Raw genomic sequence first — 25,874 nt, 5'->3', positions numbered from 1 at the left:
CTATGCAACTTATAGATTTCTATATGAACGAAAAGTTTCAGAGTGAAAAGTCTGTTATAAACCTTTTCTTAGTTCTGATAAATGACTTTTTAAAGTGGCCAAACTCAAGGAAAGTTGAAAGTGAATCACAGTTTGAATGGATGGAAACATATAATTGCAGCCGCCCTCGCCTACTATCAGGAAAGTCAGCAAAGCCTCCACTTCCTCCAATTCTCTCTCTCTTTGATTATTGGATTGTACTCCATCCTGTGGTCCTAAAGTGCGTGTGTGTGTGTGTGTTTGTTTAGGCTGCCCACTCCGTCAGACAATCAGACATTAACACGACAACAGCATGCTAAATCAGAGGAGCTTCAGAGAGGCCAGCGCCCAGTACAGCTCAGGGTGAGCCCACTGATCTGTTTCTCCGTTCATTACACACCAGCTCTGATGTCTGTTTTCTTCTCCTGTTTTTTTAACATATCTTTGTGTAGCTCAGTTAGAGAAGAAGGAATTATAAATGCGTCACTCATACAATCTGATGCCTTTGGGTGTGGTACCTGGCTTTCTTTTAAAATTGAATCAGAAAGGTTATATATTCAACTGTCAGAAAATCCTATTGGTCTTATAATTTTAAGAATACTATTAATGTATGAAGAAGGAAGAATTAATACTGTCAGACACATTCATAACAAGTAGAAAGAGTTTTTTAATCAATATTCACTCATCTAAGAGTACTTTACCAGAATAACAAAAAATAAGAATTATTTTGTGTAATATTTCCACTGTTGATCAGTTGAATCAATAGAATATGAATAGAACTAGAACAACCTGTCAGACACATCTGCCTGTTAAAACAAGGCTCTGTAACCTGAGCGGAGTGGCAGCAACAGCGGCCTCTGCAGCCGCAAGTGCAAATTACAGGACGCTGGACAAAAACCGAAGCCTGACAATCCCTCAGGCAACAAACCCGACTCCTGTCAGGTCAAAGCTCTTCTGATCTGACTGATCGAAAACATCTGGACCCACAGCAGCCGTGTAGGTGTTAGGAGTCAGTCTCTTCAGGTCCCCTGTTTCCAGAGTTAAAGTACAGATGCTTCATAAGTATCTCAGTTATTCTGGACATGGAGTTTACAACATGGTCATCTGATTCAAGATTCAATATTCAAGGTTCAAAATTGCTTATCATCATTTCCACGTCTACCCATCGAAACAAAGTACAGTACTCTGGGTCGGTACAGAAATTTTAGTAATATTAATATAAAATAAATTTAAAAGCTAACTAATAAAATAATGGCTGCTAATAGAAACAAGCAATAATAATATGGTCAAATGGTAAAATAGAGCCAAAAAAAATCAATTTAAAAAGAAATCTCCACTTCTCTAATAATTTTAATATGTCCAAAAATGAATAATAAATAAATATAAATAAAATGTTCATGTCTGTGATGTACATTGTACTGTATGGTGTTATATGAAGGCCACTCTGAAGTATGAAGGCTTTGTACATTTTTAACAATAACAGTTAGAATTTGTCAGATCTCAAATGTCAAATTTAATGTGTGTGTGTGAGGTCTGAATGTAACTATATGAACAGTGGAGACCAAAACAGAGCTAAAATGAGAGTGAATATTGGACTTACATTCATCAGAGAGGCAGGAGCATGACTCTATGCTAACATGTTCACCATTTCAACTTTTTAAGGTTAATGTGTCAGTGTTGTGTTCACAGCTAGTTTCACTGACCCCAAGTGGCCAAAACGTTAGTGCAGGTTTTACAGTGTAGTTTCAATTGTCATACAATTCCTCACATTTTTAGACATTTTGAGCTTGAGCCTGTCAGCCAGGCTTATCCACTGGAGCTTTGACCTTCAAAGTCATTTTTCTGATTGTTGTATTTCTATAGCCCAATATCACAAACCACAAATTTGTCTCAGGGGGCTTTAAAGTCCATGCAGCATACAGCACATTCTGTCTGGACTGGATGAGGCAAAACTAACCTAAAAAAAACTCAACTTAACCCGTGGTTTTCAGTTATGTTGGCCAGCCCATTCATTGTTCTTTTTCCTCTCTCAGTCTCCTCCTGCTCACTGTCCCTTTTTCTGTCCCTCACCAAACACTGTCTGTCTCCCCGAAATCCCACAGACAATCACCATCACACACTGATTATCAGTGTGAGCAGTGAGAGGCAGAGTGGATATTATGGCTGTCACTCAGTCTGCACTATGGGAGGCATGCTGAGAGCTGCCGGAGCTCCTTCGTCCCTGATAGACAGAATATCACATGTTGGCTCAGCCTAGAGGACACTTCTTATCATGCCATGGGATTAAAATACAAAATGAACACCTGCAGCCAGGAAACTTTTTGACTTCAGCAGCATTTGAAGGTAAGTATAGACAGGATGACAAAAGGTAGAAAAGAAGTTATACAAGAAGCTGTTTTTCAAGAAGAAGTTATTCAAGAACGTGTTTGATTACTCTGCCCAAAAATTTGGGGGTGTTCAGGATTACTGACAGAGGTGCAACCTGGGTGTAAGAGTAGTTGACACCCAGACACTGCTCTTCTTTCTCAGTTGTGTTATAGCTGTCTATGTCAATCACTGAAATGAAAACAAAATCAATGCAGTGTAATTTCTGATATCTGATAACTTTGCCTTCATCATGGTGATTTAAAAGCTCACTGACATGATGTTTGTGTGAAGCGTTTTGCACAGACCTATCCCACAGCCACACTTTCACAGTGGAGGTTTTAGAATAAATCTTGTAAGAGCTTTCACTGAATCACTGTTGTGTTACACTGTGTTAGTCAAATCATAGTGAAAATCTGATGTAGTCCCAGGGTCAGAGGAAACTTCATTTGGGTCTCTCCTATGTAAAACTGGCTGCTTTGGAAATACAGAAGTTAAAGCTGCTTTTTTTTTTATACCCGACAATAGATCAGCTGACATATGACTATGTATGATGTGAACCCACACATAACAATCACCGAGCTCTGCAGTTCCTCTCAGTGTTTTTGCATTTTAAGGCCCTGAACTTTACTGTTCTGGTTCACTCTCACTGCTTTGAGCAGCATCGTTTTTTACAGCTTTTGTTAGGAAAAAGCTCTGAAAACCTTGTGTACTCTACCTGCTCAGCACCACACATCAGACAAGCAAACTGCTGTTAAAGAGGCAGATATTTCCCTCAGGAGTTGGGAGAATGTAAAACAAAGTAAAAGGGGAATGAATATTGGACTTACATTCATCAAGAAGCCAGAAACATGACTCCAGATGAATGCTAATCTGGCTCTGTGTCTGCTGGATGTATAAATAGGCAGCTAAAAGCTAACATGGTCAGTGTCAGTACCGTGTGTAAAGCTTGTTTCTACTGCTTATTTCCACTTTTGGAAATATTTCTTGAATATTTCCAAAAGTGTTGTTTCAACTCTTAACACTTTGACTTTGAGTGGACACCATCTTCTCATCATTAGCTCCACTGAGACTGGCTTTCAAAAGCCACAGATGCATGTGACCACAACAACAACAAAACAGCCAAGCATACCACCAATAACAGATTTATTCTTTCTCTGCATTGCCACTCTCACCCAGCTCAACTACTCGCAAATAGAACCAAAGTCTCAGTAACGTATCTACTGAAGACAGTTAAAGGAGTGATTTCAGAGAATACTACACCAGATATAGCAATTATAATAAATACATGAGGAAGATAAATAAGAAAATGATCCTAATAGTAGTGATAAGAGTAGTAATAATAATGTGGAAGAAAAAATGTTGGTCCACAAACCGTGTTTGAAATACACCTCTCCAGAATGTTCCTCAGCTGAGACATGGCAAGTGCGTATGAATCAGTGAGGCATTAGCATCCTTTATTATAGTTGGCTGGATATTAGAATAACAATTATTATTAAATGTTACATGGAAAACTGGATGTGGGGCCACACAGACACATGCTTGCATTTATATGAAATGCAAAATATATTCATAACACATTTCTTTTATGACATGTGAGAGTAATTCAAAACTAAAATAGAAAATAAATCCGGTCTTGTTTATTAGCTGTGTAAAAAAAAAAATTGGAATTCAGCTGAAATACCACCAAACTACTGTAAACTGTTGTTCAGCTGATAATTTAATTTACAAGTACTAAAATGACTTCCCAGCAGTCTGGATCATTCCATTAACAGTACCTCGCTGTGAGGTGCCACCCAGTCTGGTCTGAACCATTAACACCAGCTGTCTGTACTCCTCTGCCATTAGCACTCAGTCTAACACTCACCACAAAACATGTCTCAGACAAGCCAACTTTAATGCTATTTACAGTACATCACACTGTCTCCATCCGTCTCTCCTCTGTCCTTTTCTCTGCTTGTTCTCCTCTGTTTCACATATTCTCACACAAGGTCAGGAAACAATGTTTGGCTTTGTTCCATTGTGGCTTTGTCTTTGCAGAAAGACGCTGTGCCAACGATGAGCCAGTGCTGTGTGTTAATCATACCCTACTTTTGGGGAAGGACAATCAGTGGCAGCCATATTGGAGCTCATAGTCTGTTCAACGGCAGTGGCTTATTTCAAGTATTTACATATAGAAATGAATGAATGCATGTCCAACATGTTGGTGACAGCTCACTGCTACACAGATGTTCCACCTGGAGGCCTTGTACCTAGGACCTAAACTGAGCTGTGGGTCCCATTGATCCCCAGTTCCTGCCACTCTCTGTGCATTTGTACATGTTGCCATTTCAGTTCAGGTTCAGAGTACACTTTAGATACAGTATTTTGCTTGGAGCCCAGTATCAGTCGGGTATGCTGCGTGACAGTTTGTTTGTGATAATTTGATTAAACACAACTTTATTCAGAAATATGGAAATACAGGTTTTCAAACTAGATTTATATATAAGACACCTCAACAACCTCAAGACCAGGTAAAAATGCAGTTTATATTGTGCTATGTTTGTACATATAATAATAATAAATGTGCAATTAATCAACGACAAAACATGCAAAACCGTGACAGCAGCACAGACTGCACAAGCTAAAATAAGAGCAGAGGGGGAAAGTGACGGCAGCAATGCAGTTTGTTTTACCCCACATCTACATCTCCACTACTGATTTTACAAGACGTTCAATTTACTGCAGCTTTATTTCATAAGCCACAACTCTTTGATTCTAAACACGGCTGAACAGCTGTGTGAGACTCTCACTGTCTGTTCTGTTGTCAGTCAGGTGGCAAAAGACAACTGCAGGCTACACACACTGCACACATGCCATCCAGATAACCTTCCACAAACAGAACCATGACATCATTTCTGAGATGCACCCAGTGCATGTGTGTGTGTGGGAGGCATGCCTGCGTGTGTGTGTGTGTGTGTGTGTGTGTTGCTGATCTCTGACAGCGTCACAGAGAGCGGCAGCACCTGTGCCGTCACCATGCCACCTGACAGTCCTGCCTTCCAGGAAAGCCGTGAGGTTTATGTGTCAAAGAGAGACAAGTGGCTCATGAACCATTTGAGACGAATCCAGCACGTGTGTGTGTGTGTGCACGCGTGTGTGTGTGGGCTTTTTTTTACTATATTTGTGCAGTCTGACAGCTTTGCTGGTCCCCACAAGTTTAAATGGTTGTTTGAGGGTTAAGGTTTTAGGGTTCAGGTTAGGATTGGGTTACGTTAGTTTAGGGTAAGGGTTGGGGTTAGGCATGTAGTTATGATGGTACCCATAAATATAGTAAAAGAAAAGGGTGCGTGTGTGTGTGTGTGTGTGTGTGTGTGTGTTGTGGTGTAACATGTGGCTGTGTTGATGTCTAAGGATGCAGGGAGAACAGTTTGCAGTATGTGGGCAGCATGTGCAGGCACGTGTATATGGCGAAGGATGTATGGCCACATCAGAGAACATTCCACTTGCGGTTTTAACGACACAAGACATGCTGCCCCTGACCTTTTTAACAGCCGTAAGAAAGGTGAATATATAGCTCTGTGAATGTGTGTCCACATTATATAGCAAGACATGTATAAACCTTTAGGGTCCCTTGCCACCTGATAGGCTTTTTATAAAACACATGTAGACTTTTATGTTACATATCCGTCCTTACTGATGGCACCATTCATCTTAAAACAGCTGCAGACTGGTGTCTGAGTGTATATGCACCCACATAAAGAACTGTTTACAAAGAATTATTGCTCAGTTTACTATCTTCCTTTTTAGTGTCTTGCACAGCTCACATCACTTCATGAGCTTCTCTTGTTATCCAGTAATACAATAACACCACTCTCACATACACACAGACAGACAAAGCTATTATTTCAGATATCTGTCATCCATTTAAAGGTCAAAGGCAATGTGTCTCAGACTTTTGCAACCACAGGAGTGCAGTGCCAGACATTAGATAACGACTGGCAGTGCAGTCTGGATTCTGGCCCATCCAGCCAAACTAAGACGATTCTCACTGAAACACCTCTTTTCCTATTGCATAACTGACTTTTTTTTTTTTGTTTGTCAGCTTGCAGTTGTGCAGATCACTGGCACTGTGTATTTCAGCCACCACACACTGTCACCTACCCACCACCCTAAAGGGAAAAAAGTCCTCGTACACAGAGCTGTGTCTCAGGCTGCGTCTCAGTCTGCTCTAATGTACCAAAATGTGTTTGTGGACATCTGATGAGTCTAAGTCCAATATTCACATTGTTTTTGAGTCCAGTATGTTTACTGTTAGTACAGGAAGTAGTGTTCCCTTTATGTAGCAAAGCGAAGCACACTGAAGGATGTGGAGGTTCGTGTGGTGGATGATGTGTAGGGCCAGTGACTTTCTGCTGAGTTGTAGCTGTCTAACCATAGCCATACCTTAATCATAATGTATTTGTTTTAAACATGCATTTTCCACATCATCATCAGCATACACAGATCCTGGAAAAAAATTAAATCACTTTAATGTTGGCTTTGGACATTACAGTCAACGTTATTGAACTTAGTTTATGCAGGATACTCCAGTTCTTTTATAGCAGCAGGGCTGGGTGTCCACTCCTTAGAAACATATCAGCCTCCTCAGCTGCTATATGTTTTCTTCCTTCCTCAGCTAGTTGGTTGAGTGTGGACAATTTAAAGTTTCGGTTTCTCCAAATCTGCTTGTCTTTGGACAGTCAGGGGACAACATGCAAAGTCCTCACAAAAAGCGAGACCAGGACCTTTTAGCAATGAGTTGACAGTGGTGACAGTGACAGGGCCCAGATTGTTTAAACAGCATTATTTGCATTCTGCCAGCCTCCAGGTTTATTTTAACAGCTACTGTTTTCCTGAGTTCGTTCAGCAGTGTGTGAGGAGGTGAGGGCAGAGGATTCCTGACACAATGCTGGTGTTTTAGGAACAATGACATTGTCATGTTCATGTCTCTTTGCTCTCACCCCCCAGCCCACACCGACACACCCCCCAGCCCACACCCACATACCCCATCCACCTCCCACATCCACACTGACAGAAGCTGATGAGGCTGACGTAAAGTCAGTCACACTGCTGTTACAGAGACCTGACACCTCAGACAGAGCGGCAGTCAGAGGCAGGGCCGTCAGGCTTCCTTCATTTTAGCCACAAAGATGCGTGGATTATAACTGGAGGCTCGAGATCACTGATCATCATTGATCAGTTCCTGTGTGTAACTTCTACTATTCCTTGGCAACTTTTTGAAACTAGACTCACAGTTCTTTTTATTTCTTTTTCCTTTTCCTCTGAAATGTTTTCACAACCTCCTCAAAATTGGTTGGCGTGTGAAAGCTGGGAGGGTAAAAAGATGCCTCTGTCCCTGACTAAAGCCAGAGTAGCATTGTGTTAAGTAGCAGGGAACTTATATGTAAATTAAATGGACGTACTAGTTTGGAGGTTAACATGAGCCTATGGATGGAGGTGTTGTAATGTGCGAGGTGCCATGCTAGGGGACAGCTGCTCCGACACTCTGACCATTGACTTCTGTCCGACACCTCAGTCAGAAATCAGGTGAGCTCCGTTTTCATCATCATCAGCAATTGTCGGATGGACATTTGTACAATAGGATGTTGTTACTGGTATCCACCACTTGGTCTGGTATCATTTTTGATATATATAAACTGAGAAAATTTTGCTAAAATTGGCTCTTAATTTTGCCATTTAAAAAATCACAATTCCGAAACAGTTGCATGATTTGTGAAGCAGAAAAGTGTTTTGTCCCATTTTGTCACATTGTTTTTGGCCCCTCTAATTCATCTTGTGGGTCTTTGATGGGGCCTCGAGCCCCAGGCTGCCAACCAGGGCTTTAGGTTTAGGAGAGAGTATGGGTTTAAAGTGTGATTCCTCACACCACAAATCATCTCATCACTGGTGTAGTTTTCAGTGAACTCAAGTTGTCGCTAAGCTGCAGCAAAGACTGCTCCAGTGAGAAAAAGCCCGTCTTAAACTACCAATCAGACAGCATGCATATACAGGACAAGCAAATATTGACTCAGGCACCCATCAGGTGGTCCATTATCCACGGACCTATCACTTTTATAGACCTGTGTCTGTGTGTGAATGTGTGTGAAGTGAAGCATGCTTCAGTCAATATTTAGCCTCGTCATGTTGACTGCTCCTACTTTAGCAACCAGGTGACAACAACAGCTCCCTGATGTTTTGGTTTTCTGTTTGTTCTTGTTGGTGTTAAATATCCCCCTGACTTATTTCAGACTCTGTCACAGACATGGATTTGGTCTTGTCTTAAATGTGAAAACTCGTATTCTCATAAATAATAGAACATCTAATATTGATCTGCGTGTTGAAGGTCTTTCACGCTTACTTGGTTCATAGTGTGTGAATACAGAAGAAAATAGAATTAATGGACAGGTATTTAAAACACTTGCAAAAACAGTATTTAATGGAATTTTTGAGCCTCAAAAATTTGAAGGGACACAAGCCTAAAGTTTTTCTGCCTCAGCTGGCAGAGCAGTCTTGCACTTTTTATTTTTATTTTGCTGCTTTTACTTCCACTCACTGAAGAGTCTTAAAACATAAAAACACTTCAGAACATGTAAATTGATGTAACTCACTGTCCACCTTGTCACGACTAGGGCAAGGACTTGGACCCAAACGCATGACCCACAGATGAAATCAAAAATATTAGTTTTTATTCTAACAAAGTAGCAAACAACGATCACCCATAAAGGGGAAAAAAAATCACTCTTAGAGAGGAGAAAGACTAGACAACCTGAGGAGTGAAAAAAAAACAAACAAGAAACAAAGTAACAAATAATACATAACCTGACTAGGGAAACAATGATAATACACAACTTGATGTGAGATACAAGACCGGGCGAAAGACATGTGACAAGAGACAAAAACAAACTGACAAGAACACAGGGAAACGACGAGACTTAAATACACAAGGCAATGGGAAACAGGTGAAACCAATTAGGGCGGGGCAGACAATCACAAAGGCGGGAAACAAGACAAAGACAGGAAGTGAAATAAGACAAGATACACAAGGGCAATGATTTCAAAATAAAACAGGAACTTTAAACATAACTTAACAAACTGAATCTGAAAAGGTCCAAAGGTCCACAAAAGAGATCATAACAAAACAAAAAGGCCTCAGAAAACAGCTCCCTTCAGAGCTAGTCATGACACACCTGAAAAAACAGACCCACAGGTTGTCTGTACAAGCAGCTGATAATAACCCATAGCTGCGTTTGATTGTTAGGTGACCTCTAGTAGCTGTACAGGTCTAAGGATGACCTCAAAGGTGAAAGTTAGGAAGTTTCCTAACTTGGACCCAAACGCACAACCCACAGACGAAATCAAAAATAACAGTTTTTATTCTAACAAAGTAGCAAAGTAGTACCAGTGCCGTTTTTTCCATGGCTGTCCCACAACATTAACCACATGGTTATTCTTGTAACCATGACAATGAAGGTCCCTGAACCACAAGGACTAGATCAGTCTTAACACAAACCACAAACTTTTCCTAAACCTGTGTAGAATTTTTTTGTAACTTTGTTGGTAATACAGAGTTTAAAGCGGAAGCAAAGGTCCAGACAGGTGTAGCTGCACCTACAGTATAGCTCATCTGCAGTGCATTAGCAGGAAGTGAGCGTTTTACTGACACATGTCAACTAACAGGCTGTGAATGACTGTGTTCTACCAACAGTGTATCATCCAGCAGTTACTGTTCCATCATGATATTACACATAAAGTAACAACATAATAACATTATGATTCAGCTCTTAGTGATTTATACATTCTATTGAATCACCTTAGTGAAATGTTGCCATCAATATTTGTTATTACATAAACACTGATGCTGCAGCTCCATCCACCTGCATCCATTGTCCTTTCAGTGTTTCTTTCTAGCACTTTCAAGGTCATAGCCTTGGTTGGAAGTTACAAAGTGAAGTAGCAAGAGATGTGTCTAAGTTCTGTAAAAGCCTTAAAAACATTCATGTGACACTAGAATTAAAGAAAGTTATTTTTTGTCTCTGGATCCAGTGGCGGTGTTGTCTGACCTTCACAACGGCAGGTTTTGTGACAGAGCGTGTTTTCCATCTGTGCAGGAGCTCTTAAAGTGTAAAGGAATGGCAGTTATGCGCCTTAGACACTGTGTCCACATACCACTTCGTGGTACTGGAGTTTTTCCGTCAGTTTACAAAGATAACTCTCTTTAGACAAATATAACACTCAAAGACACAAAGAAATGTGTGTAGGCATGCAGTCAGTCAACACACTCATCACACATAAATCAAACCAACACATGTTCTCAGGACACACACACACACTCACACACACTGTCAGCCACACACTTATTTTAGGTTACTAACAGGAAGACATGCAGGCAGATTGATATGCTGTTACTTTGGACTGGCAGAAAACACAGTGACCTAAGAACAGTTAAAAGTCAAGACAGCAGCCTGGTATCCAAGGAATTACATTCACACTGGACGGACATATCTGCACCTCACGATTTACGTTCACTGCCAGCGTTTAAAGCGAAGTAGTGTCACCTCAATGCGGCAAGAAAGAAAGGGGGGGTGTGGAGGTCAGGGTGGGGGATGGGTGTGTGGTATGTCAGAGTTTGATGTAAGAGACTGGAGTTTGTGTCCAGCCTGCAATTGATCTGATTTGTCATAATTCTTCTTAGTGGCATTCTTCTTCTTAGAAGTGGAACTGATGCTCTAAGTCACTTATCATTAAAACGCTTCTCCAGATGTGACCATTTGTGATCAGATCTCACTTCCTGCTTTATATGCAAATAAACACACTTCCCGTGCCCTGTCCACTGGAGAGTAAAAGAAAAAGAAATCAAAACAACACAGCCTGGGTCTACTCCTTGGTGTGTTCCAGGCAAACCAAATCATCCAAGATGTTTGATGCCCTCATAATACAATCTCTATGGGCTTTGCTAAAATTTCAGGCATCTTGGACAAAGCCAGATGAAACTATTTGTGCGACTTATGAATGAGTACTACTACTCTGGAATATGGGAGGTTGAGCTCACTTGTAGAAGAAACAGAATTTGAAAGTGACTCTTTGACATTAGTGTTTCCTTCAGTCTCAAAAAATGTTTACTCTTAAATTCTGTCCCAGAGCAGCTCTGCCTGCACAGTGAACTACAACTACAGTCTATAACACATGTACATACAATAAACATTGACTGATGAAAGAAACCTGTTAAGCTTGGGTTGTAAATAATTGTGAGGCATGCTGGGTCAGGTCAGTGTTGACATGTGAACATACATCTTGACAAGCAGCTAGGGCTGTTTTCACCTTTTTGATGTTACCTGTAGTCTGTTCACTCCTATATAACTGGTATATTTAGTATCACTGTGTTTTTAGACCAGTACAGTCACTGACAGTTTTAGCAGATTGTTAACAGAACATGTGCTTTTCAAGTCTTTTTGTCACAAAATGTTTTTTCAAAATCACTGTAAATTGTGTTGTTAAAATTGTAGTCTATGCATTATAACCCATGTAACTGTGGAGCGGTTGTTTTCTAAAGATCTGAGCCGTAGTCTGCATTACATCTGGTCTCTTTCTCCTCGACCATCAGGAAAACAGAAGTCAGGCCCTGTCTGTAGGTTTTTGACTCACTGCATCTGTATGTTTCGTAGGTGGGTCAGCACCTCTGGAAGCAACGGTGGACTACAATACCCACATGCCTCAGATAAGATGTTTCTCTGGGCAGGAAGTAAAGCAACAGATGGAAGAAGTGACCACAGGTATACTGAATCCCGTTTCACCTATGTTTGCTTTAATGTCAATGCAGAAACGTGTAAAATAGAAAAGTCTGGATTTTCTAAGTGAAGTTTAAGTGTGCACATGTAACTATGTAAACAGGTTAAAATGTCTTTAAATGTCACGTGCATGCATGTGAGATGTTGAATTAGATGTTGCAGTTCAGCTTTCAGGAGAGAAACAGAAAAACACAAAGAGAGAATAAAGAGAAAAAGATGAAACATTGAAACAGTGAATGATGAAAAAAGCCACAGTTTCAGTTGAAGTCTAATTGCCAGAGGGAGTTTAAGTGCGTGCACTGTAAATAATTGAAGTGTCAGTTGGTATGTGACCACTGACAGCAGCTGAAATGTCAGTTGGAGTATTTGAGCTGTCAGCTGAAGGGCAAAAATTAGTTGAAAGGTCAGTTGATGTGTAGAGGCTGAAAGCAGTTAAACCGTCAGGACCAGGCTCAAATTATCTGTTGAGGTGTAGTGATGAAAGCAGTTGGAGATGAAGCTGAAGTGCCAGAGATGCAGCACTTGAAGTGTGTGCGCATTATAAATAGTTAAAGTGTCAGTGAAATCAAGAGCTGTAGAGGGAGAGTGAATCATGTCAGGCATAATAATAATAAGAAACACGAGAGTAATGAAAGTCAGAAAAATCGAATTCAAATGCAGAAAATTGTGTGTATGAATTTAGTCTCACTAATCATTCAGGGTGAGGGGCAGCTGAGGGGGAAGATTGCCAGGAACCAGACACACTGTAAATGCATTATAAGATGATAATTCCTCAGGCTGACAGTGCAGAAATCATTCAATCAAATGCTTGAGATGTTTAAACCCAAGACTGGGCTGCTGTCACTGTCCCATGAGCCCTCTGTAGAGTGCTCAACTGCCAGAAAACAATCCAGTGTTAAACACAAGAGGCAGGTGTGACAGTGGTGGACATGAGGACACCACAGTGTTAGCTGAGAGTTTGTCTCATTGGTCACTTTACCCAAAACAAAATGAGAGAAAACCACCATCTGCCATTGTCAGATCCATCTACCAGAAGATTCGTGAATATGAGGTCCTGGACAAGAGGAAGACAGTGACGGCTCTGAGAGCAGGAGAGGACAGAGCCATACTGCTGGGCCTCAGCATGGTCTTCTTTTCTGTCATGATGTACTTTGTCCTAGGAATCACCATCCTGCGCTCCTACTCTGACAGGTAACAACACTTTAAGTTTACAAAAAGAACCAATGCCTGCTCAGTTTTCTTGTGTAAATGTATGGTGACCACCATCAAGCTGAAATCACTGTCTTTTTCTCCAGTGTGTGGACAGATGAGGCGAGCTGCACTATCGTGAATGCCACCATCACGTGGGACGTAAACTGTTCGTACAGCTGTGGAGCAGAGTGCTGGAAGAGCTCCCGGTACCCCTGTCTCCAGGTCTACGTCAGCCTCAACTTCTCAGGAAAGGTGATACGACTGCTGCACAACGAGGAGACGCAGGACAGCAACCCTGAGGTACACGGCAACTGATGATGCTGCTGTTGTTTGAAACCCTGAAACATTTTTATTACATGTTGTGCTTGCAAAAAAAAAAAATTGACATCTCCTTCATTCCCTTGTAAGATACTTTGCAGCATCTGTTTGTGTTGTACAGCTTAGGCCTTAATTAACATTATTAGTAAACAAAGTTTGACGTCCTACATCTTCAACCTGAACAGGGGTTTAATCAGTATGAATAAATGGAAACAGCTGTGTGGGTGTGCAGGGCCTTCCACTTTTGTTTTTGTTGTCAGAGATTGTGAAGGCTTTTAGGAAAAACACTATTCCAGATCAATTTTCTTGTGGCTGTCCATGTTTATCACAGACAATCAGCCAGCTGATCAAAAACTCCTCTGTGGTGTTGAGCACATGCAAATTGTAGTAATTTAATGACTAAGAAAAGTCTTTTGTATTTGTTCTTCATTTACTATAAACTTTTAATCATCAAATCAATGTAGCTAAACACATCTGGATTAACATAAGACCAGACAGCTCTATCATAACAGTACAATCTCTTACAGAAGACTAACCACAACTTTCAGTTTCACTCTGTTTTTCTCATTCTTTCTCTTTGCCTCAGTGCTTCTACATCCCAAAGTGCCGTAAGGACTATGCAGCCACACATGCCATAATACAGAACATTTCTGAGCGTCTCAGGTCTCAGCACACAGTTCAGTGCTTCGTGGACCCTACAGACAGGACGGACAGTGCCATTTTGAGTCAGATCTACGGTCGGGTCGCCGTCTTCCACTCCCTGTTCTGGCCAACCTGCACCTTGATCGGAGGAACCCTCATCATTGCCATGGTGAAGCTGACCCAGTATCTATCCATCATGTGTGAGCGCCTAAGCCGCATCAAGAGGTGAAGGATGGAAAGACTGTAAGTTCAGATGGGAGTTCCTGTTATGTGGACATGGGGGCAACTGAAGCAGCTTCATGAGACCAGATGTGGTCTCTCTGTGACAGCTGGAATTATGGGATTCAAAGAAAGTAGCAGTAACAGTCTAAGAGCAGCTAAAAGAGGAGCACATGTTTCTGGGACCTGCTCATGGTCCAATTATAATTAACATTGTGGTTGTTAGGCAGTCGCAATGCGACCTAATGTATTTAATTACATATTCTGCATTTTCTTGCTGTCAAACATTTTGAGAAGTACTATTATTTGTTTGATTTTTTTCCCATTCAATCAGTGTCCATTAAATATGGAGCTACAGCTAGCAGCTGGTTAGCTTTACTTAGCACTGGAAGCAGGGAAATACAGCCGACCTGACTCTGTTCTAGGGGAACACAATCTGCCCAGCAGCACCTTGAAGCTCATTAGTTAACACATTATGTTTTGTTTATTTAATCCAGGCAAGCAGCTGTTTCCACCTGTAAGAGTGGCATCAATCTTCTCATGTAATCTCAGCAAGGAAATGAATGTGTATTTTCCCAAAAGGTCAAACTGTTCCTTTAAAGACGGGTCTTCTTAACCTGCTTTAATGCTTTACTATATCTGTGTCTTAGGATGAAAGGATTTACAGTTTGGGACCTATGTAAAAAAAAGCTTTATCAGTCACTGCTCTGATGTTTGAAAGTCTGTATACTGACACTGTGAAATGTAATTTAACTGAAATTAAGAAAGTTTGAGACTACATCTCTGGAATCATTGTCTAAGTTGGTGTTGTTGGCTTCCTACTACCTGCCTCCTCGACCCTCTACCAGTTCAACCTTTCAGAGATCTCTGGCCATCCTATGTATTGTTAATTTATCGTCCCCACCAGCTTTAAAACTTCTGTGGTTTGCTTAAGAAACCGCACCTCAATCCAGGGTATCTTAATATTTATCAACTTGTCTCTAACTATGGTTAAAGTCTGAAAGAGCACAGTATGTTTCCCACAATGATATTATATCAATATGTTCTGATGTGAAATATGAAGTATCCCAGGGTTCTGTTCTTGGTTCCCTGCTCCCTGCTCTTTAAATCTCTCCTCTTGGACAAATCACATGCAGTGATGGAATTAATTTCCTCAGAAAAGTGGATGATACTGTACTATGCTGTACTTTCCTGTAAGAGCTGATGACCCTTACCAAAACGATCAAATTAGAGGCCGGCTTGTCTGCAGTGTGGAGCTGGATGTCACACACACACACACACACACACACAAAATCCTGCTTCTAAATTCAGATAAAATTGTGATGCTGGTCCTCGGCTCAGCCCCATACAGACACCAACTAAAAGTGACCCTTGTCAGCTGAGTGATTTCTAAAAAATTGTAGAAATCCTTCCCTCTCTTTTGATCAGCACATTAAAGACATCATCCAGACCCATCGCCACCTTTTCTCACCCACACAACATGGCTCAGATTAGTTTTTTTCTGCCTGATATTCTCTGGCAGATGCTGGGACCCTAATTCAGGCCTTTATTATTGTAAGATTTTATTTTCTGACCTGCCACATGCTACAAGTAAAAGTCGCCCATGTAGATCAAATGTAAATTTAAATATGCAACTCTGTGCAATCATGATCTGTTAACTGCGTCACACATCCGACTCAGGTAAGGTTCGTATATGTCTGCACTGTCTGAACCTTTCCAAACCGCCTGCACCAGCGTCTGTTTATTAGTCTGATTACAATAGTTAGATAAGCTAATCATGACTATTGAATTAATAATTAGACAGTCATGTAATCTCTCCCAACCAGAGTCATAAAAATGCTCAGATCATGTGAATGTGCTGCTGTGTTCTTCTGCTGTACAAAAACAACTTTACCTCAGACACACTGAGGCTGGACAGAGGAGAACCAGCACTCGTCTGTGACTCTGTGTGTGTGTGTGTCTGCAGCTGGAATCATGTCACTCAGGTTTCTAATGCTGCTCTTTGGCCTGGGTTTGGTAAGTGCAACCCTTTGCATGTCAACACAACCGTTTACACTGCACCCTTAGTGCAAAATACAGCCATTGCCTCTACACTGTGTTGTCTCTCAGGAAGAGAAGCAGGATGTCAATTCATTCATTTCCACAATTAAGCCGCTTCATCAGTTTCTTCCATGAATTAATGTGCTTTCAAATTCATTTTACAGACAGCAGCCAAGCTAACAGGTGAAACAGGTGAGTCAAATAATATGATGAGTTTTTGTCGGTTATGACTATTTTACTCAGACTGTGGTTAAATTACATCCAAGCCAAAGGGTCTTTACAGTCTGTTCTTCAGTCAGAAGCCCTGCTTCCTTCTACACACTTCTGGTCTTGTAGCACTGAGCTGATTTGTAGTGTCCCAGTAGAGCTCTTCCATGCACCATTCATATACTGCAGATTGTACATGCAAGACAAGAAGAACGGTTCCATCTCAAAATCTGACCCCTCCCGTATAAAAGTATGTCAGTCTGAACACTGATGGGTGAAGGGCTATCTCAAAATGCAGAAACAGAAACTTGGAGCTTGCCACCAGCTGACTGCACTGTATTCTCAATGTTTTTGATTCTTCATCTGCAGAAACTGATGTTGATGAAGGACATGACTGGGACATCTTTAACATCAATGAAGGTTTGAGGACTTTGTTTTGTTTTATTGTATAGTGGGTCCATGTCTCTGAGGATTTTCACAAACAGCACAATTTTCCTTTGCAGCGGCTGGGCTGGACCTGCTGGAGGGAGATGTCCAACAGGAGGACGTAAGTTAGCGTGAACAGACGCAAAAGACTCAAACAAAAGTTCCTGATACTGTGTAGTAATCTGCACATTCAGGCCTCTCTGAGTGAGGCACCCTGGCTGCATACTGGGACATTTTGGGATGGAAAGGTAATTCCCCTTCCCTAATAGGAACACTTTTTACTTTACTGATACAAAAAAATAGCCATCACTGTCTTGAAGGACATCTGATTTGCATCAAAATCCAGGAAGGCTAGCAATCTGAAAACACATGGTTACAGTTCTATCACTCTGTTCTAGGTTGTGCTCTCATTCTCATTCACCAGTCACTTATTTTATATCTTGTTTTCTTCATTATTGTCAGACATTCAGCAGAAACTCCATCATAGGAGATGAGTATCGTTGGCCAACAACTATTCCCTACTACCTAGAGGACAGTCTGGGTAAGAGGCTGCGATTTGGAAGCTCACATTCACAGCACTTACCATGGATATGCACCAAATTAGGATACTTTTTCATGTTGTTTTATCCTGCACTCTGTGACATGTAGATATGAACGCAAAGGGAGTGATCCTAAAGGCGTTTGACCAGTACAGACTGAAGACCTGTATTGACTTCACACCATGGAAAGGAGAGGAGAACTACATCTCTGTGTTCAAAGGCAGCGGGTGAGTCGAGCTTTAAACCAATGTGTTCAGTTTCAGACAAGGTCATGTGTTGTTGGACAGGCTTACAGGTTGTATCAGTCAAATGAACCAGGCAAATAATGCTGCATCCAACAAATGCTTAAAGCTGCACTTGCTGATATTTTCAAACAGATACAATTATTGTGTGTAACATGACAGGGCTCATTCATCTCAGTAGGACCCTCACGGACAATTAAAGGATAGATAAAATGAAATAATAAATTGTTTTCATTCTTGGGGCCCACAGCTTCACTGTTTGGGTTCAGTCTCACCACTCTCATTAATCTAATAAAGCAGCAACTGGTGATAAACCAACTGTACACTACATGCCCAGCACCAAATGGTAGACAAAACATACAATGTTAGCCACTGGCAGGTGAATACAGTAGAGCATTTAGCAGCTGAAGAGCCACATGCTTTTTCTTTTTAATTAGTGGAGACCAAAAAAGCTAAAAGGAGAGTAAATGTTTGCATTACTATTATCAGGTAGACAGAAGTGAGACTCTAAGCAAATCCTCTGCAGTCTGCTGGATGTGTAACAGACAACTTTTTGCTAACACATTAGTAACAAGAAAAAGGTGATAATATCCCACGTCAGTGCTGTGCTCTGCTGTCCCAGAGTGAACAAACAATGATTTATTACTGCCTTAAGCTTGCATGGAAACTAGTGTATTGTCTTATACTGGTTATCAATTAAACCAATTGAATAACCAAATGAAAATAATTGTCCACCCTGACTCCTGGGCTAACTTAATTCCAGTGTAGTATACTGTACGTTTTAAAAATATTACATTTTCTTAAGGTTTATGCAAACGTTTCTCCTCTCTGCAGATGCTTCTCCTCTGTAGGCAACCAGCATGTGGGTAAACAGCGGCTGTCCATTGGTAAAAACTGTGATCGTCTAGGTACTGTTGAGCATGAGTTCCTTCACGCTCTTGGATTCTGGCACGAGCAGTCCAGAGCTGACCGTGATGATTACGTCAACATCATGTGGGATCGCATTGAACCTGGTAACACTGATCAGTAACACCCTGAATAACAGTAAATTCCTTAAGCTTCCCACCACCTCAATACATTTTTACCCAACATGATAGGCAGCTGCTTGCAACACACCTGTTGCTCCTTGTATATTTGTAAAAATCAGAAACGAAAGACTAAATTCCACCTATTCCTTTTATGCCTTTCTCAGGTAAAGAGCACAACTTCAAGACACATGATGACACGGTGTCCAGTGCTCTTGGCGTCCCTTACGATTACGGCTCTGTGATGCACTACAGTAAGACGTCCTTCAACATCGGCTCTGAGCCCACCATCGTCACCAAGATCCCCAACTTCATGGATGTGATTGGTCAGAGGATGGGGTTCAGTGCTAGTGACTTAACCAAACTCAACCATCTCTACAACTGCAGTAAGTCTCTCAACTTGTCATTTTGTACACCTAACAATGAATAACACAGAATAACACAGCCTCCTGGGGAGGATAACATTGGACAATAAAACCGTGAAAAATATTCCAAAATGTCCTTTGTAATAAAACTGAAAATAAATAAAATATTAAATCAAATCAAATTTAAAAAAAAAAAACTTTCAGTGTCTGTGGTGACTTGTCAAAGTCTGCTAAAGAATGACTCAATTTCGGTAAGTGGCTTGAACCCTGCAAGTGGTAGCATCAAAAAGTCAGACAGCAGCGCACACTGATGATGCATTATGTATTATCCAGCTTTACTGCAACAGTCAGTATCTTTGATCTCACAGTTTTGCGCACATGGATAAAACTACATTACACTCTTTCCAGAATATTATAGAATGCTGTTGTGTGGCTTTGACCATTAAAACATTAAACAAACAATGAAGAAGCCTGCAGACAAAAACCAAGAAAAATATGTATATAAATATAAGATTCAAACAGTGCAGACAAAGATTGTATCAGCGTCCTATTATCAAACAGTATCAAAGTTTTGAAAAATCTAATTGAAAAAGACACAATGGCATATTTTGGAAAACAGTTAGTATTAAATCACCTCATAATTAAGGATTTTGTCTCATAATAACCTACAAGAGTTACCAGAAGGGTCAAAGTCTATCAGACATAAACTGATGCTAATATGTATTGATAATCTTGGGCAATAATCTATATCAGCTACCTTAGTAATAAGCCTCAGGAAACATTAATACCTTGGAAATGCCACAAATGCCAAGGCAATCATTCATTTAACAAGCAGACACTATTTATCCAGCAGCACCTGCAGAAAACAGCAATTGAACAACATTTTAATGATTGGATTAACACTCCTCACACTAAGTTAAACAGGGCTTCTGTGGCATCTTATTCAGGTCCACTGCTGGTTTCTTTTCAGGCTTCATTTATTCTGCGTCCTGTTGAAGGTATCCAGCTGTTTTCAGCTCTGTTCCTCCTCTGAGCTCAGATAAACTCCAGCAGTCGTGTTTCGCTGGCAGTTTTTAGCTAAATTTACCATAGTTCTGTTTCAAGATGATGAAACCATGTTTGCACGTCACACTTTTGCTTTTTAACTGCAGTATCACCCTCAGTTTTCAAGCTGGAGATGGTGCATCATATTGGCACTCGCAGACTCACACGCAGGACAAATGAAAGCTGTACATGAGATAACACAGCAGATCAAAGGTGTCCTGATTGAGAACTCTTGCATAAGAAGTTTCCAGCAAAGAGTTACTAGAGACTGATGCACCTCATTGACCTGGTAAATATTATATCAGCTAGTTACAGACCCTTTCACCCAGTAATAAAGCTGAAAATGTGGTTAACCCATTCCTCCTTAGATTCATAAAGGTAAAGGTGAAGACAATTGTCCAGGTGCTGCACTGCCCTCGTAGTATAGATCTGCCTTTTTTTCTTCACATCTAGTAACGTGTAGAAAAGTGATGTTTAAAGTTTTCTTGAGAACCACTCATCCAAAAAACTCCACAGTCGACATTGGCTCCTCGGCAATACACCAGGGTCATATGTATCAGCCATTTATTGGTGATTCTCAGTAGCGATTTCACCCTCCTCTTGCCAGTCTCTCACAGTATTAATATCGAAAATTTTAAAATAATTAGGGTGAAATAATTGTTTTGTACAATGAATCTAAAAAATATCTATATTTTATGACCATTCCAGGATGATGATGGGAATGGTAAAGAAGGTTTCAGTCAAACAAGTGAAACCAGACAAAAGTCTTGGTCACTCAGGTCTATGTTCTGAAGTCCCCTGATGAAAGTGTTTCATCAGCTCATCCCTCTCCACAGCAAAGTCATCTACCTTTGTGGACAGCTGTGACTTTGAGGAGGAGGACATCTGTGGGATGATTGAAGGTCCAGGGAACGCAAAGTGGGAACAGCGTAGTTCTGTGAGTGGAGGGCCTCAGACCGACTTCACCAACATGGGACAATGCAAAGGTGGCTCTCATTATCAGTACTGCACCACATGTATTTGTTGCTGTAGCTATAGTTACCACCTGTAGCAGAGTAGGAGTCTACATACAAAACTTTATATTATATTGTATTGTATTGTATTATCCAAAGCTAATGATAAAATATAGAGGCTTGCATGTTAAAGTATCAGTAATGATGGCACAACAGCACAACTCCTAACATTCTGGAAACTATGGGCCTGAGACACAGCTCTAAAAACTTAATGTTGTTTTAACAGCTTGATAATTCATGATTATAATTATAAATGTGATGTGAAGTCAGTTGCAGAAAATGAGGCATCTGTTTTTATTTCTCAGTAAGTATGTGAAGTTAAAAAAAAAAAAAAAAAGAAAAGAAAGAAAGCAGGGAGGTTTCTCTGGAGCTCCAAACAGTGACTACATTAAACCAGCCTCAAAAAAAAAAAAAAAAAAACACACACAAGGATCATGTTAGAGTTTGAAACTGAGCCCTGTGTTAGTAGTTGTCTTTCTGTGGTTGTAAATATTACTGCTCCTTCTCTTATCTGAATTCACAGGTGCGTGGCCTTGGTGTTGTGTATCTGAAAAACAAAAGTAGCTGAGTTGATTTACGACAGCAACCTGTACAAAGTACAGACTGGCTTTAGGATCATATTGATATAGTTTGATGCTCCAAGATAAACATGAAAGTGCTTTATTAATTCCTTAGTGCAGTGGGTAAAGATATAAAATCTGCTGGATAAACAGATCAACTGTTCAAATGACTATTGTAGGTTTCATGTAGGTCAGCTTGGTCATTCCCACAAACTACCACTTCATAACACTGGGACTGCTGATGATGTTCTCAACTAATATTACTAGTTCATTGTAACTGTTTCATATTAGGCTTAATAATACCTGCTTTTTGGCTGTTTTGCCCAGGGGAAGGCTACTTCATGCACTTCAGCACAGCCTCTGCAGAACCCGGTGACCGGGCATTCCTGGAGAGTCGCTGGCTTTACCCCAAACCTGGAGTGCAGTGTCTGCAGCTCTTCCTCCATAACACTGGGGCTGCTGATGACGTTCTCAATATCTGGGTGCGAGAGTATGACAAGGCCAGCCCCAGCGGTAAACTGAGGCTTTTCAAGAGCATCTCAGGTATGAAATGTTCCATGTTGAATGATAAATTGGTATGAGTAGAAACATTACAACACCAGATGATTGTATGAGGTGGAAAAGACACTGAACAACTGAAAGCAACATCCTTCCAAGCATGTAGGAGAATCTACAGTGGTAATGTAAAAACCAAAACATGAAAGACCCTCTCTCTTTGGTTTGTCCATTCAAGGCTACTGTAGAAACATGGTGGTGCAATGGCGAGCTCTATACATAGATATGAAGGGCTCATTCTAAGCTAATAAAACCACACGTCTTTGGTTCAGGTGATCATCCACTAATAAAAAAAATAATGATAATGATATATATTATATTCCATTTCTGCCCCCTAAATCCTGCACACCAGTCTTTTAATAGTGTTTAAGACCTGTTCTCTATTCTCTCTGTTACAGGAGGTGTCATGGGCTCCTGGGAGCTGCATAACGTCAATCTGAACGTGACACAGAAGGCCCGTCTGGTTTTTGAGGGTGTGAGAGGAAAGGGCCCATCCAAGGGCGGTTTCTCTCTGGATGACATTAATCTGTCGTCCACAAAGTGCCCTCAGCAGATCTGGCACATCCGCAACATCACCGGCTTGATGGCCACCACACCAGCAGGAAAGAAACTGTACAGCCCTCGCTTTCTGTCTACAGCCGGTTACTCCTTCCAGGTAAATTCTTTTTTTCCCCAACATTTTTATAAATTACATTTTTACAAACACAACACTGAAAACACAGATCTTTACAAGAGAGAATGTTAACCAGTAAGACAACACTCCCCATCAGACTAGGACAACAAAATATGTATCAGTGATGTCAGCAAGACCACAGCTTAATAGATCATTATTAGGGAATATTTTGTTAAGTATTTGTTTGGAGCAGTGTAATCTGTGAACCACTTTAAACTGAAAGAGATCACGTCAGACACACATGTTCCATAACTTCCTCCCACTGTTTGTCTAATTTTAGTCCAGATTGTGAGACTACTGGGTTAACTATAGACCTAGGTTAGGCTGAGAAAAGCACTGTTGGTAAAGAAGTGGGAAAGTTGCAGACCCTTTCACCCAGTAATAAAGCTGAAAATGTGGTTAACCCTTTCCTCCTTAGATTCATAAATATATAGAATACACTGGTGTAAGAATAGGTAAATGCCTCTGTCACTCTTGATGAATAAAAACAATTGTCCAGGTGCTGCACTGCCCTCGTAGTGTAGCTTTAAGTAAAGTGAACCGTTCATCCAAAAAACTTGACAGTTTCTTCCTTGGTTCCTCAGCAATACACCCACCAAGTCTGAAGTCAATCGGATGAGCTATTGTTGAAAAAAATTGAAATACATACAGACAGAGATTCCTCCATTTATAGTTAGATATAATATTTGTTTTGGACCACTGGCCGAACAAAACAAGAAATCTGATGAAGTGGCCATAGGTATTCTCTTGGGCATTTTTCACTGTTCAGTTACAAAACCTAAACAAAACTTTAATTGGTGTCATTTTACATGTAGAAAAGTACGTCATGCTGGTCTGTGCTCCGTAGGTAGGCGTATACCCAAATGGACGAAGCGACCGTCCAGGGTACATGGCGCTATACTTCCATCTAACCTCAGGCCCCAACGATCACAACCTCAAGTGGCCATGTCCATGGCAGCAGGCAACCATGGCCCTGATGGATCAGCAGTCTGACATCAGACAGCAAATGAACATGCACCGAATGGTCACCACTGAGCCTGACAAGATGTCCTCCGATGGTAAGAGAAGCGGGGAGACGGTGTACTGAGGCAAGCTTATCTGTCCACATATCAGCTGAGCTTCCCGAAGCCAATGAGCTGTTGAGTTTGTCAAACAGAGTGACAGTTTACCTGTTTCTCTCAGGTACTGAATACTACTGGGATGATCCCAGGAAAGTGGGCTCTAAAGTGACTGCGTCTGATGGCAGCTATTATTATCGAGGCCCTGGCACAGGAACAAGCTCCTTCATCACCCACAGCAGACTGAGGAACAGAAAATTCATCAAAGGAGATGATGCCTTCTTCCTCTTCAGCCTGGAAGGTGTGGAAGTCAGTCAGACACTAGCTGCTTAGACAGGACCAGGTCATCACACACGACTAAACTCTCATCCTCGTCCTGTCTCTGAAACATCATGGTCCATTTGTCCTCAGATATATCCAACCTGCTGGCACCTCAGCCTCTGCCACACTCTGCGGTCCATGCTGATGGCAACCTGATGAAGGCTGGAGGTGAAGATGCTCCACAGACAGCTGCTAATAACCCCACAGTGGTCACAGCTGTGGCAGCCTCTGTGGCAGCAGCCATGTTGGTGGTTTCCATGCTGATTGTAGGGAAGAGCTGGAGGGTGAGGATGAGGAGGAGAAGACAGCAGGAGAGTAACGATGTGGTGATCATACAGGACATGCCTGGATTCATGGAAGTGAGCGTGAGTCACATCACTAGAGTCGGCACGAATTCACATCACTGCAGTTTACTTACTTTTTTTTTAAACTTTTTACTTGATTTACATTATACTATACTTTTATTTTGTTTTCACTTATTTATTTTAGAAACTTTTTTCTCTTACTACACATTCTATGTGCAATTTTCCTCTTCATTTTCAACTGGGAGTTGTAAGTAACAGTAAGAATTTCCCTACGGGGATTAACAAAGTTTTTCTGATTCTGATTTAAGTTAACAATAATTTATTGTACCTCATTAGCACTAATACACCGCTATCATGTGCTCAGTGTGAGAAGAATTAGCTGAATGGGTCTCTTTTTCATTACAGGAGCACCCGACCAAAGATTTACCCTGTCCTCTCACCACTCCATAACGTCCTCACTGACTTGAAGACAGATTTCATCAGAGAGCCACCTGAATCTTTTTCAAGGAAAGAATCTGATGTTATTTGTTAGAAATAAAATCTCTGACAGCATTTGTCTTCAAATCATTTGTTCTCATCCTCACAACGTCTCTTTCAGGAACCTTGCAGAAACTGTAAGCTAAAAGGACGTTAAAGCATCAGACTGATTTGTAGTTGAAAACTCGGGATGTCCCCATTTTAATGTTGAATTTATCATAATCTGAACACAAAATGTATATAATTTGACCTATAAACAGTTGGATATTTGAGACTATTTATTTTTATTGTGACTTGGAGAGAGACCCTCATTTAAAAAATGTAGTCCTCATCACATTTATGATGTGTCTCAGTTTTAAACTGTAGCTTGTGGTGAGGTTAAAGCAATGCTGAGGTGCCCTCCATCATTACGAGTGCAGTACCAACAGCAGCCTTATAGAGACCCCAAACTCAATGTAGCGACTTC

The 25,874-nt window shown here is 40.9% G+C and overlaps 2 protein-coding genes across 4 annotated transcripts; both read left to right on the top strand.

Moving 5' to 3' along the window:
• Positions 1 to 310: 310 nt before the first annotated feature.
• On the top strand, positions 311 to 15,332 carry LOC121183497 (calcium-activated potassium channel subunit beta-2-like). 3 transcript variants are annotated; one of them, XM_041040600.1, is made up of 6 exons: positions 311 to 381; positions 2,121 to 2,361; positions 12,066 to 12,173; positions 13,209 to 13,379; positions 13,484 to 13,679; positions 14,284 to 15,332. In XM_041040600.1, exons 3-6 carry the CDS (start codon positions 12,124 to 12,126, stop codon positions 14,566 to 14,568), a joined length of 702 nt encoding a protein of 233 aa, XP_040896534.1. In that variant the 5' UTR covers positions 311 to 381; positions 2,121 to 2,361; positions 12,066 to 12,123; the 3' UTR covers positions 14,569 to 15,332. The 3 variants fall into 3 exon arrangements, with proteins under 3 accessions (XP_040896534.1, XP_040896533.1, XP_040896532.1); XM_041040599.1 differs by lacking the exon at positions 2,121 to 2,361 and having other exon boundaries at positions 312 to 381; XM_041040598.1 differs by lacking the exons at positions 311 to 381; positions 2,121 to 2,361 and adding an exon at positions 7,826 to 7,950.
• A 1,200-nt stretch (positions 15,333 to 16,532) lies between these two features.
• Positions 16,533 to 25,381, top strand: mep1ba (meprin A subunit beta a). The gene is made up of 15 exons (XM_041039479.1): positions 16,533 to 16,574; positions 16,763 to 16,790; positions 17,175 to 17,225; positions 17,309 to 17,352; positions 17,694 to 17,772; positions 17,880 to 17,997; positions 18,847 to 19,025; positions 19,205 to 19,423; positions 21,283 to 21,432; positions 22,347 to 22,562; positions 22,973 to 23,229; positions 24,095 to 24,305; positions 24,430 to 24,606; positions 24,717 to 24,985; positions 25,340 to 25,381. The coding sequence occupies exons 1-15, from the start codon at positions 16,533 to 16,535 to the stop codon at positions 25,379 to 25,381; spliced, it is 2,082 nt and encodes a 693-aa protein (XP_040895413.1).
• Positions 25,382 to 25,874: the final 493 nt, after the last annotated feature.

The sequence above is a fragment of the Toxotes jaculatrix genome, chromosome 6 (genome assembly GCF_017976425.1).
Source record: "Toxotes jaculatrix isolate fToxJac2 chromosome 6, fToxJac2.pri, whole genome shotgun sequence".
NCBI classification, from domain to species: domain Eukaryota; kingdom Metazoa; phylum Chordata; class Actinopteri; family Toxotidae; genus Toxotes; species Toxotes jaculatrix.
The sequence above is the reverse complement of the archived record's forward strand: the minus strand, read 5'-3'. Positions and strand labels throughout refer to the sequence as shown.